The sequence below is a fragment of the Blennius ocellaris genome (assembly GCF_963422515.1).
Source record: "Blennius ocellaris genome assembly, chromosome: 15".
In the NCBI taxonomy this organism is placed as follows: Eukaryota; Metazoa; Chordata; class Actinopteri; order Blenniiformes; family Blenniidae; genus Blennius; species Blennius ocellaris.
In genome coordinates this window covers 22,262,235-22,275,928 of record NC_137664.1, presented here as the reverse complement: position 1 = coordinate 22,275,928, position 13,694 = coordinate 22,262,235, and the positions used below count along the sequence as shown (strand labels likewise).

Below are 13,694 nucleotides of genomic sequence, written 5' to 3'. Positions count from 1 at the left end.
GACATAAAATAACTGCAGTGAAAATACAAATCGGCACCGAAAATGTATTACAAAATTAATGCAATACTGTGAATGTAATGTAAAATTGTGTGTGTGTGTGTGTGTGTGTGTGTGTGTGTGTGTGTGTGTGTGTGTGTGTGTGTGTGTGTGTGTGTGTGTGTGTGTCTGTGTGTGTGTGTGCGTGTGTGTGTGTCTGTGTGTGTGTGTGCATGTGTGTGTGTGTGTGTGTGTGTGTGTGTGTGTGTGTGTGTGTGTGTGTGTGTGTGTGTGTGTGTGTGTGTCCATGCACGAGTGTCATGTGACACTCAGGTCAGAGTGGCCATGCAAACATAAGCATCACATTTGTAGCATCTCAGGCGTGTTTTGTTGTCTCTGGGTCCCCCAGTCTGAATTCTGGGTCCCTCAGTCTGCTCAGCAGTGGGAGGCAGGGGAAGCTCCACCTCACGCTCCACAGGTTAGTGATGTTTAGAATTTTAATAGTATAGAATAGACAGTCAAGAACCCATGACAACGCTGGAAACCATGACTTCTCTTACTTTCAGTGTGCTGAATGCTGCGTCACCCAGTCTGCTGAGTGCTTCCCTGATTCTGCTCAGCAGAAGGTCACGGAGGCTCAATCTCCTGTTCCATGGGTAGTTAGACCATGGAACCATGGTTAAAAAAAGCCCAAACCAGGCCTTCCCTTGATTTTGAAGAAGATCACTGTGACTTCTTCCTCTCTGTGTCCTTCTGTGGACGTTAACGGTGTCTTTCCTCTCATGTTCTCCTCAAATAGCAGCAGCAGTTGCAGCCACACCTCGAGAACGACCAGGGGGCCGAGCAGCTTCAGGCGGCTAAAGAGCATCAGAAGGCAGAGAATCATGATCCAGTTGATCAAGCCCGGGACTGTCAGGCTGATCAGCACCGTCAGGCTGATCTGGTGGAGCAGGCCGAACAACGACGGCTCAACAACAAGCGTCAGCTGACTGATCAGACGGAGAAGCGACGGCAGGTGGAACGGCGTCGTCAACCCGGGGAACGTCAATCCACGCCTTCTTACAAAAATTATGTAAATGTGACTATATAGGGTTCCTCACTGCTTCGGAACACCTGCTTTTACGAAAGATTTCCTTGTTTTCTAAGAATTCTTTATACATAACCAGCGTCGTCACAAAGGCCTGAATAAATCCACTCTTTGGTGGCCCAGTGGGAGAATTCTCGCCTGTTATTTAAACAAAAAAACAAAAAAACAGTCAAATATGTTGAGTTCATTAGAAAGGAACACACCATGTAAACATTTTCCACTGCGATTGTTTTCTGCCTTTGACTTGTTGGAGAATGATTATTATATTAACGCAGTCTACTCTGTAAGTTTCAGAGAAAATTCTGGCACCAGCAATTTTTTGTTTTTCAATTTTCATTATCGGACATGTGATTTTTTTTCAGGTCTATTTCCACTGAATTTCTTATTAGAAAACTTAAATTAAACATCTCGATGGCGAGGCGGTCGTCCAGTGGCAGGATACAAGTGTTACTTTATAAGAGTGGAAATCAATTACAAATGTACAACATCCCATGCAACATACACATATATAGATATAGCTTTTTCATCGTTCAATGCATACACCATAGGCGCATAAAAGCACAAAATGTTTCTGCACAAGAAAGGAAGTGTCTAAAAAAAAACATTAAAAGTATTGATACACACAGTTAAAAGGTATAAAATACATATTTACTGCAGTGAATAAAGTACCTACGATGTATACGATAATAGTTACTGCACTGGATGTATAATTATTACACTGGATTATTGATTGGTTACATTAGATTAATTGTGTGAAGGTGAATGTTTTATTGTGCAGAAAGAATGTCTAGACTGGAATAATGTGGACTCGCTGTCACCTAGAGGCCATTTGCTGCATGTACAACAGCTGCTTCCTTGCTGAGCAAGGCATCAGAGCCCTGCAGAGGTTCAGGGAGGAGGGAGCTTTTCTACAATGGTTTTTTTTTTGCTCCTGCTTAACTAAACTGTATGACCATATAATGACTACAAGCTTTTATTCTGAAGTTGGTATCACAACTCCAGATTGTGGGACTTTCCCCTCTTCTCTTTACATTTAGAGAGAACAGCAGGAAGTTGTTCCTCTGTGAAGTTTTTTTTTACATTTGTTGCCTTGTCAGGACAGAAAACAGTCTTCATCCTCTCACTTTTCTCTTCAGTGTCATCACTGTCTTGTTAACATAGATGTCCAAAAAGACTGAACATTGTCTTTTATGGATCCGTTTTTGCAAGTCTGTTGATCTTAACACAGGTCATTGACAAATCAGAGCATTATTTTTTTACTCTACCAAAAGTATAAATGTAAGCACAAAAGAGCCTAAGTTGCTAATTGCAACCTAGTAAAAAGTAAAAAAAATGTTTAATGTACATGATGTGAAGTCTTCGGTTGAAATCGGGCCAATGTACTAGAAATATGGTTTGTCTGCATACATTTTTATGAAACATATAAATGTTGCAGTCATAAAACCTACAAATCATTTGTATTTGATAAAAACAAGCTTACATTTTTTTAATTTATTGACTTTTTCCACATTTGATTCCACTTATCAAAAGTTAGAACGAAAAAGGCCCTCTTTGGACTGATATTTAAACTTCTGTTGTTTTAGACGGGATCCATGTTTAAAATAATTTGAGGTTCTTTCATTTGTAAGAAGGTACAAAGACTTAAATGTTTAGTTGGTTTTTTATTTTATAAACAGCTTTGATTAACAGCTGACATGAACTTAACAGTGTAAACATAGGCCGACTCTCCTTCCAGGTAAACGACAAAGCCGTCCTTCAACAGCAGATTGGCTGCAGAACATCCCAAAACAAAATGATGAAAACAACTTCAACAATAAATGTAAATTCTAAAAAGCTTGACTTAGAAAAAGTACAAAAAAACCTCCCATGAACATCAAATGAGTATGAAGGGTTTGTAGAACTGGAACTGCCTGCAGAGAGATCATTCAGTATTTTGTCTGACACTCTTGAAATAGTAATAATAGTGATAGTAAAACTGAACATGAAATCCTGAACACAGGAACATTAGACCATAAGCATTGTTACTGAGTACTGAGTCAGTGAGTACCCACTGAGTAAAGAGTGGTCCAAAACACATCTAAGACGTCCCCTCCGTCCCTCCGTCCCTCCACGAGACGTCTTCAGAGATGCAGAAGGATTTCTTGGACGTTGCATGGAGGTCTTATCTGGACGTCATCGTTGATGTAAAAGACAATTGTGACTCCACCATGAATCGAGGCTGTAGCTGCTGCCTGGCAGGCAAGACTTCTCCCACTGGACCGCCAGTGTGTACGAGGTATTGATTCTCAAAATAGTTGTGTAAGTAACCCAGATATAAGTGGCACACTTATGAGAGTTTTGTCAGGCTCAGTGTTACGCACACTTTACGGGCGTTACATGTCGCTAATGCATGTTAAACTAGGTGTGCATTACACACCTCGCGCACATTGTAGGACAACTTGTCCACGGACGGCACCCTCAGAGGACGACTCGTCCACAGATGACATTTCAGAATTTTTGGGGAGAAAATACATCCTGTACAATGTAATTTTACATGTTATTTGTAATTGATTATATGTTTCATATATCTCGTATATGTCCATATATATAGTATCATACAGCTTTGTTTCTCATGAACAATGGTCTTCTTTGTTCACATGAGACCCCCCCACCTGAAACTTCAGCACTACCGTGTGCTGCGCTGCACCTTCCAGCTCGCTAATGACTGTGTCAGTCATATTTTAATCATGTTTATCATGTAATGTCGCTACTGTGTGACCCCCGCACAGGGTTCGAATTACAACGTGGCTTTCGGGGGAGCCCTATTTTCCGATCAGACCTCTCAAGTTTGTAGAATTTTTTTTTAGAGCTCCCCCTAAATTTTTCAAATTAGGCTTTCAGGGGAGCTCAGGTCCCTTTCAGGGGAGCCCAGCTCCCCTTAGCTCCCCCGTAATTCGAACTCTGCCCCCGCAGCTCATTAATACGTCCGAAAGTGGTCTTCCAACATGTTAACGAGCACCTGAACGCATCACTCAAAGCCGTCCTCTATGAGCGTTTTAACTTTACGGCTTATTATTTTCAGAAATACATTTATGAAAACCGGATGTCTTGAGGATGCTTTATTATTAGTATTAATATGATGATGATGATGATGATGATGATGATTGTTATTATTCTCTTTTACAGCTGAAAGTGCTGCATTTTTGACGGCCTAAACATGCTCAAATCTTTGTGAAAATTTTAACATTGGTCAAAAGTAATGAAGCATTTTATATTTTATGATCACTACGTATGTGTCTTGCATAGCACCCCTTCAAATGTTTTCATATTTGCAACATTTAAAACGGGGAAAAAATGTTTCACCCACATCCAAGAAATCTGGAAGACATATGCAGCACATCGGGCTGCCTGAAAATATCATCCACATCTTTATCCCTATTGTTATAATACACACGACCCACTAAAGGTTGATATCTGGCTTTCGGGTGAAATTTCAGGATGAACCGGAAATGCTGTCTGACCTCTTGATGGCCTTAATGTAACCTTGTCTAAACATTCTAATGTCCTTTACAAATGGTTCAGTACTTTTTGCACAACTTGCTGTTCTCAACAAGGAGTCCTACCAAGGAACAATTTGATCCATGACTGATCAATTACCTGCTTCACTTAAAATTGGTATTTCAACTGTCCTCTTTATCATGCCGTTCACATTTTGACATCATGAGACCAAGAACACAACTAACAACTGATTTCAGAGTGTTACACTACTTTATTAATCTCTGGTGAAAATTATTTTGAAATACCCGGAATCTCAATTACCCTCAGGCTTTCCTTTGGCCCTCATTAGAGAATAGGTGAGAAACGGCAACAATGTCAGTTTTTACACTTCAGAGGTCATCCTTTGGTTGGTTTGGAGCAATTGGTGACTCAGCACTGACCCCCAGCCTCCATGTTTGACACAGTTGATCTGAAATGCTTTAAAATGCCTCTAAAGGTTTCAAATTTAGATACAGAATAAATTAAGGTGTGTATTTTCCCCCTTGCTTTATCCTCTTGTTCAAAAATATGTTGTTGTAAACATATCAACCTTTTTTTTTTTATTGAGCACCATTTATTTCTAGTGGTTAAACAAACAAATCATACTTTATTAACCCCCCTTGGGAAATTCATTTTTATAACATTTAAATCTCAAATCTGCTTGTCTGACCTCTATGCCCTAAATTATTGCGAAAGTCATCATTGATATGTCTATTTAAATGTCTTACTTTCATAATATAATATAATATAATATAGTATAATATAATATAATATAATATAATATAATATAATATAATATAATATAATATAATTAATATAATTAATATAATATAATATAATATTTTTTTCACCTGTTCCATAAATTTCACCTTAAAGCCGAATATCAACTATTTCTGGTGAGTAGTGCTTCCACATAATCACTTTTAAAAGCGTCAGGTCAGCTTTTATGTTGAAAGTCCACAGCGGAAGTGGTTGAGTGAGTGTATAGGAGTGTGACGGCGGTCTGTGCGCACAGCCAGCGGTGGAAGCTGAAGGAATCTGTCTGTGACAGAGGAGCGGTGGAGCCCGGAAACAGTGGAGGGTTCGGCCGGGGGGATAACGGTGTGCACAGCCCGGGAGGAGCACGCGCACAGCCCGGGAGGAGCACGCGCACGGCGGGAAACAGAGACTTTAACCCTCGGTGTGGACAGAAAGGAGAAACATGAGCGCCGTGCTGGGCAGCGCCGGGCGCTTCTTCCAACGTGAGTGTGACCATCTCCAGCTTTAACTTCACTAACGATGGAACGTGTTCCATTTTTTTTATTCCCGCTCGCAGCTTGAATGTAATGTTGTGCCTCGGTGTGTTTTTCAATCCTATAATGAGGTTATCCTATCATAAAAGTGACGAACCACCGCTGACATTGGCATTAACACGCTTACTGTACGTAAAGCTTGCGCTAATGTGACAGGCCAACTTCCTGTTTGCACTTTCTGAACGTAGTCTTAATCTCAAACAAAACCTTACAAAACCCTTATTTACTGACAAAAAACAGCCACGAAACGCATCCATTTACAGGCAGAACCCAAACATTTTGTTAACTCGCTAATATTGGTGTTTTTAATGCCGAAGTCAAACATTAAGTGGACTGTTGCTGCTCGGGTTTGCCTTTCTTTTGTAACTAACCCGGCGCTTATTTCCGCCTGCAATGGCCGCGTTGGCGCTGACTTGCCGCTGCCTGTAGTTCAGCGATAACGTTGCATAATGTACTTATCCCACCGCCTTCTGTAACGCTGCGAAGGTAAATTAAATGCTACATGGACCCGTTTCCAGTGCGACTTTCTCCGGAGACGGAGGAAGTGTTTGAACTCGTTTGAAGCTCTTGACAGTTACACAATATCAGCGTGGTGAACTTGCGTAATGTCAGAAGGCCCCCTGGCGGCCGAGCGCGATACTGCAGCCGTCCTGAGCCCAACAAAACTGCTTCTTTTCCCGGGAAAACGCTTCACAAGTCCCTGATCGCACCGGGAAACTCTCCACAAACCTGTGATCAAACAGAGGAAAACTTCCCAAACCTCTGACCACACGGAGAAACTCTCCTCAAAACCTCCCCATCGTTTCCTCTGCATCCTCCTCACAATGTCCTTCAAAGTTCTTCGTGCCTCCACATGGTGTTCTCGTCCCGGGAATCGTCACACTGAGGGCCTTTAAGGTCCCCTGTGATGTGATGTAACTGTAGACCCCCGCAGCAGCAGAATAGCCCACAAATTAACAACTGCTCCTCACTATGCCTTTATGGACTAACATGATCTGGCGCAAAATCCACTCACAGGGGTCAGAAATGCAATTATATTATTAAAAGTAGTTTTCTTTTTTTAATGAATTCACCATCACAGTTTGGATGAGATGCTTTGGGCGATCATTTAACTTGGACGTCAGTGTGTTTAAACGGCTGTTTCTCTAATTAAAATGACGTGATCCTCAGCAGATGAACCAGAAACCTTAAAAACAAAATGAAGTCGATGTCAGTTTTTACACTTCAGAGGTCATCCTGTGGCTGCTTTGGACCACTTGGTGGGTCAGCCTCCATGTTTTTACATCCTTTAACTGAAATGCTTTAAAATTCCTCTAAAAGTTAAAAAGTGTCGTACAAAAGGATTGGAAGGTGTGTGTCCTGTCATCCAAGAATATATTGTTGTGAACAGATTTAGCTTTTTTTTTTTTTATTGAGCGCTTTTCATTTTAGTGGTTCGCAAAAAAAAGAATAACAGTGAATGATGGTTGCGTCTGCTCTTCCTCTGCAGTGCTGAGGAGCGGCGTCGGCCTGAGCCTGAGGAGCCGATCCACCGCCGCTGCTTTAGCCCAAACTCCAGAAATCCAGGAGAACAGGTCTGTGACACACACACACACACACACACACACACATTAATGTGGTGCTTATTACTGCACAGAACAAATGGTTGAATAGGTGTCTTGATATATTAACGTAACACAACCACCATTAAACAGCTACCCGCTCAGCACGCGAACAACACGTGTGTTTAACCAGTAATCAGCCACACAATAGCTCACATGGAGCGACTGTCGAATAATGAGCGACACCCTGAACAGCTCACTGTCCACCTGGAGTTCATTCCTTACCAGAGGGAAACGAGTGGCTTCTTCGTAGTGAAGCACTGCAGGAGTTACTGCTGTCTCATATAGAACTGGTGCATGGAGGTGAAATCCAGAGGGGAGGAGGAGGAAGAGGAGGAGGAGGAGGGTGAAAGAAGAGGCCGTGATTAGAAAGTGACATCAGGTCAGACTGCCATTCATCCAAGCACCAAGGCGACACTTGCCCCCAACCTGAATGATCTACTAAGAGAACAATCCAGCCTGTCTGGTTCCTGCTTCACCAAGGCAGGGTTTCTATTAATAACACATCTTTGTTTCAGCCTGCCGGTTCAAAGGCCGAGGGCCAAAACCTCTCTTATTTAAATGAAACCTGGCCAGCTGGCTAAATGAAGCACTGCCATCAGATATGGACTTCCTTCTATTACTCAGCCGTCTTTAACCCTCAGCCCCTCTGCACAGGCTAAAGTGTAGACCTAGCGTGTCGACGTTTCGACTGTGATGGTTTAGGGTCCGTCCACACCATGAAAACCATTCGCCTAAACCTGATGTTTCTGGCCTGTCGTCCACATGAGGCGGTTTTAGAAGTGTGAAAACAGGGGGGGGGGTTTTAACACGGGTCCCAGAGTGGGGAAATTTTAAAACCCCGGCTCGTGCCGTCTAACCCCCCGGGGTGTGGACGACAAGCATCTGTGATAAAAAGATGATGTAATCGCCCCCCTCTCCCACCACCGTGGTCCGTGATGTCATCAGATAACCACAACAATCAGGGATTACAAGCTGCTGTCGAGCTGCATGATGCTAACAGCAGGAAGAGTGTGACCATAGACCTATAGAACTAACATTATATAGAGGATTATGAGTAGGAACTACTTCTAAATTCTATGTGCTCCGTGTCTTCTTCTGTGTTTTTGGTGTGTTTGGTGAGTCACAGCGCCCCTGAAGGCCCGACATGTGTACTACATGCCCTGAAGCCTCATGTTGAGTCCAGTTCATAGTGACGTGTGGACGGACGTTTTTTAGAGAAGGCTGGAGAGAGAAAAGATGTTTTTTTCTCACCGTGTGGATGAATCCTGAGAGAAGAAGCAGTGAAAGAGGGTCTGAGAGAGGACTTCAAGTCAACGAGCGTCAGCTGCGGCATTGTGTGTGTGTGTGTGTGTGTGTGTGTGTGTGTGTGTGTGTGTGTGTGTGTGTGTGTGTGTGTGTGTGTGTGTGTGTGTGTGTGTGTGTGTGTGTGTGTGTGTGTGTGTGTGTGTGTGTGTGTGTGTGTGTGTGTGTGTGTGTGTGTGTGTGTGTGTGTGTGTGTGTTCCTGCCTCCACCTCCTGCTTTCATCTCGGCCCACTTCCTCACAACAGTTTCTGCAGTTCTGCCATAAGTAGCAACAACAATAAGTATATTAGTTGATTCCCTTCAGCGCCAAGTTTGGATCTGGAGCAAAACACTTTGAAGAGAATGTTGTTGCACCTCTGACACTTGTGTGTGAAGTTGTGTGTGAAGTTGCATTTGCTTTGCCATAGAGCTCATCACTGTGCGGCCCAACTCTGTTAGCTTGAGCCGGTTCCATTCATTTAGCGTAGCAGTTAGCGCCGGTCACCATAAGACACTATAACAGCCAGCAGACTTGCTCCGTGTTGTTTTGACTGTATTTCCCAGAATGCTTTGCACCTTGAAGCGTTTACATGCGTGTGGAAGGTCGAGTTGAAATGCATTGGTTTGAGATCTTAAAAAAATATCTATCTATCTATGTCATTGTGTTGGTGGGAATGTGAGTGTTTTTAAATGTTAGTAAGTAATTGAATGGCTGGTTTTGGACTGATTTTGTTCACAGGGCAACTTCTTTTTGGGTGTGAGCCTCGAGGTTTGAGAGTTTCATGCTTGAATGATTCCTGCTGATGACAATGTTTTGGCCCTTGGCTTGATACACCTGAAATGATCTGGCTTTTTACTAATTGGGTCTCTGCAGTAGACCCTTGAGATCTTTTGGACTTTCTACCAAATATATGGAAACAGTGTTCAATATTTTATTTAACTAGTAACAGGATCTTCTTTTTAAGCTTTTTGTGAGGTGACCATCGGTGTTGTAAAATACCTACGGACAAATAAAAAGCTTCAATATTATTATTATTATTATTAATTTGAATGCTGATACTCTGAACACGCTGGAAGCGTGACTGCAGGAGGACCTATGAACTGAAAGGAACTTTCTCAGGTGCACCGAGGAACCGTTGGGAGAGTAAGAAATAAAAGCATGATTTAATGTTTGAAATGAAATGACGGACTCCATCACTTGTCCCTCTCCAGAAAGCCGAAGACGGGGATTCTCATGCTGAACATGGGCGGACCTGAGAAGCTGGAAGATGTTCACGACTTCCTGCTGCGGCTCTTTATGGACACAGACCTGATGAAGCTTCCTGTGCAGAAGTACGCACTACACACACTACACACACACACACACACAAACACTGTCCTGCTCTCTGGAACAGTGTCCTCTGTCTTTCACCTGCAGCAAGCTGGGTCCGTTCATCGCCAAGCGCCGCACGCCCAAGATCCAGGAGCAGTACAGTAAGATCGGAGGAGGATCGCCCATCAAGCGCTGGACGTCCATGCAGGGCGAGGGCATGGTGAAGCTGCTGGATGAGATGAGTCCTGAGACGGGTGAGACGGGGGCGGAGCCACTCCTTGGAACTGGTCCTTTAGAGGACATTTTGAGGGTTTTTTTTTTTTTGTAACTGACAGCAGAGCTGCAGTTTCCTGCTGTGAGTGTCTCTTCTTAAATGAAGCCAGGCTTTTCCTGCTTCCTCCTTCCTGGTGTGGAGCCTCAACCTGCCCGGCAGGGTTCTCCTCCGGGAATCAAACCCCTTTTTTTAACATTAATTAGACTTAGACTTAGACTTAGACTTTCTTTATTGTCATTGCACTGTACGTCACACAGTGAGGAAACTGGCAACGAAATGCCGTTGCTTAACAACCGGTAAAAAAGGCATTAGTAAAACGTATTTAAATATATTTAAAAAGTAGTACAAACATTTAAAATAAGGTGCATATGAACGATAAATAAAAGAGCAGGATGAGAAATTGAATAATGTTTGACGGTCGTAGACAGTTTTTGCACTGTTGCACCGAGCAGCAGATGTTGTAGGCTGCACTGATTAAAAACCAAAGACATACTGAGACACTTCAGGCCTGTTTCAACGTTTCCTATCATGCAAGGTTGTCGTGTGTGTGTGTGTGTGTGTGTGTGTGTGTGTGTGTGTGTGTGTGTGTGTGTGTGTGTGTGTGTGTGTGTGTGTGTGTGTGTGTGTGTGTGTGTGTGTGTGTGTGTGTGTGTGTGTGTGTGTGTGTGTGAGATAATGATGGGAGTGCCTCCCCCGCCTGTGACACGCCTCCCTGATAACCACGTACAGTTTGGTTTCAAACTTCCAGTTTTAGCTTCAATGAGCTACGATTGTTTGAAACCCTAAAATGCGTGACGGCTGGAATCACACACGTTTTGAAAATCTCCCATTCTACCAGCCGAGGAGTTTCCACCTGAACTTAAAGTGAAGACGACACAACTTTCCACCAAATCAACTTCTCTGCAGCTGTTGAACATCTCGAACTTCCAGTTGTACCACATGCAGCTCCACCAGTTCTAACTGTTTCTATAAAAGCAATATAATTAAGAGCTGCTGATGTTTAATCACAGCAGCAACAGTTTTACCAGTGTGCTTTGTGTTTCAGCAGTTTAGGGCTCTTTTTTTTTTTAAACCATTTGATTATTTGGTGACATGTTAGGAAGTGATTTAGATTCCAGCTGAACCTTCAAGTCTTGCATCAGAAAAACCCCCACATGCAGCACCGGAGAAACGGCTGCAGATCTTGGTGTTGAGCAGTTGGCAGGTTTTGTACAGGTGAAAAGCAGAAACGAGGAGACGTGAGCCACGCGTGGTTCCAGTTCTTCATTTTCAAAACGGGTCCAGGACGTTGCAGCACTCCAGTCCTGCTTCAGCCACCAGACGCTACAAGGCCGGCAAGACGGTCCAGTCAGAAAGCGAGCAGACTTACATTTGGCCTCCAAGCCTTGCTGTCAGGGTGAAGAAGTACAAGCACCCACAATGCAACAGGGTTTATTTATTTATTTATTTCGAGGTCCACTCTTTTGCTCGCCTCCTGTCTCGCCTCAATTTCTGTTTCTTTTCACTGTAAAGCATTTTGTTCTGAAAAGTGCCATATAAATAAAGTTATTATTATTATTATTATTTTTGGACATTTCACTGTATTGTGCATCATTCAGATTAGCTTCATGTTGAGCTCGTAGTCATTTTCAGGTGATTGTTTGGTTTTGGGAGAATCTAGACTTTTTCATCACATATCCGCTGCGACACAACAAAGAAAAAGTGAAAATGTAGAGGTCATCATGGTGCTACTTGAGCGATGGGGGCCACGCGAGAGGAAAATTGGGTTGCATGTGGCCCCTGAACTGAAATGAGTTTGCCAGGCCTGATGTGGCTCGGTCCGTCAGCTTCAGTCAGGAAGGACGTGGCGTCTGGACTTTGTCTTCAGTTTACATTTGAAGGACTTTCTCTCTCTTGTCTTCTGCAGACTAGCGTCCCCACCACTGCTGCTCATTCAGTCATTCTCCTGTCTTTTAGCCCCTCACAAGTTCTACATCGGCTTCCGCTACGTCCAGCCGCTGACGGAAGAGGCCATCGAGGAGATGGAGAAGGACGGGGTGGAGCGGGCCGTGGCCTTCACGCAGTATCCCCAGTACAGCTGCTCCACCACTGGTGAGCCTTGGCGATAGGACGGCGAGGGCGGAGGAGATAAGACGGGCGTCTGCCGCCGTTTGTCCCCCCCCCCCACACCCCGCCCCGCTTCCTGTGATAAGAACAAAGGGCCACGGCCAAACTTGCTCCGTCACGCACATGGCGAGATAGTTCTGCTGGGGTTTTGAATGTTTTCAGACTCCTGCATAAACAATGATTAAAAAGAGACTGAGATGAAACGATGTCTGCAGATGATAAGACCTGTAAACGAGACACGGGGGACGATGTTTAGTCGGAGGGCTGATGGTGTCTCGGGAGGAGTGTGAAGTATTAACAGGGTTTGTTTCAACAGGCAGCAGCCTCAACGCCATCTACCGTTACTATAGCAACAGAGGAGAGCAGCCCAAAATGAGCTGGAGCGTCATCGACCGTTGGCCCACACACCCTCTGCTGGTGGAGGTGCGACACACACACACACACACACACACTACTGGTTAAAAATAAAAATAGATCACATAAGGTGGTAATTTCTTGCTGGCTGCTGCAATGAAAGAGCTGCCGTGTTTGTTACTGCCGGTCTTTTTTCTCCAATTCTTCCTTTATTGGTATTTTCCATGGGTCACATTATTCTCAACACAACATTTTGTTTTATACATTCACCTGTACAGTTCATTTGAGTCTCCATGCAACATTCAGACCTCCACCACTCTCTCTGAAACCTCACAGCTGAATAACCACACTCCATAGAACAGGCAAACATTACACCTTTGTAATATAAAAAAATAAAATAAAGTTTAAACCTGGCAAGAAGCTGAACTAAAGAGCCACGGCCTTTAACGTCATACAAAGAGGGCCTCACTGGTTTCACCTCCCTGATCCATCTTTCCCACCTTTTCAAAAGCACATTTCCTTGCACCTTTATGGCAAATGTAATTCTTTCCATCTTAGACGCCTCATAAATAACATCAGTCCACTCGTCCACCGTTGGGTTTTCTCGTTTCATCCACTTCCTGGTAGCGGCCTCCCTACTGGTCCACCAGTACGTGACGCAGCTATTGGTCCTCACAAGAGCAGTCATCAGGCGGCAGACACAGAGAAACACACTCAAAAGGAACGTCTGTTATAGATTTATTCTCTATACTTTTATTGCCAAAAAGGCAGCAATACTGTACCGGACCAGAAAATATGGAAACCAAGTTTCCTTCCTGTTCCCATTTCTGTTTAAACATTCAATGAGCTGCATTTCTTTTGTTTTACGCCCCAATAAAGTCTTGAGATGGT

At 43.5% G+C, this 13,694-nt stretch overlaps 1 protein-coding gene across 1 annotated transcript in view; it reads left to right on the top strand.

The window, feature by feature from the left end:
• Positions 1 to 5,607: 5,607 nt before the first annotated feature.
• fech (ferrochelatase) overlaps positions 5,608 to 13,694 on the top strand; it is a 15,409-nt gene continuing 7,322 nt past the window's right edge. Inside the window, exons 1-6 of the mRNA XM_080510693.1 lie at positions 5,608 to 5,820; positions 7,361 to 7,445; positions 9,970 to 10,089; positions 10,175 to 10,323; positions 12,300 to 12,434; positions 12,766 to 12,872. Of these exons, the coding sequence (XP_080366819.1) occupies positions 5,781 to 5,820; positions 7,361 to 7,445; positions 9,970 to 10,089; positions 10,175 to 10,323; positions 12,300 to 12,434; positions 12,766 to 12,872 (636 nt within the window). The 5' untranslated portion in view covers positions 5,608 to 5,780. The remainder of the gene's footprint in view (positions 5,821 to 7,360; positions 7,446 to 9,969; positions 10,090 to 10,174; positions 10,324 to 12,299; positions 12,435 to 12,765; positions 12,873 to 13,694) is intronic.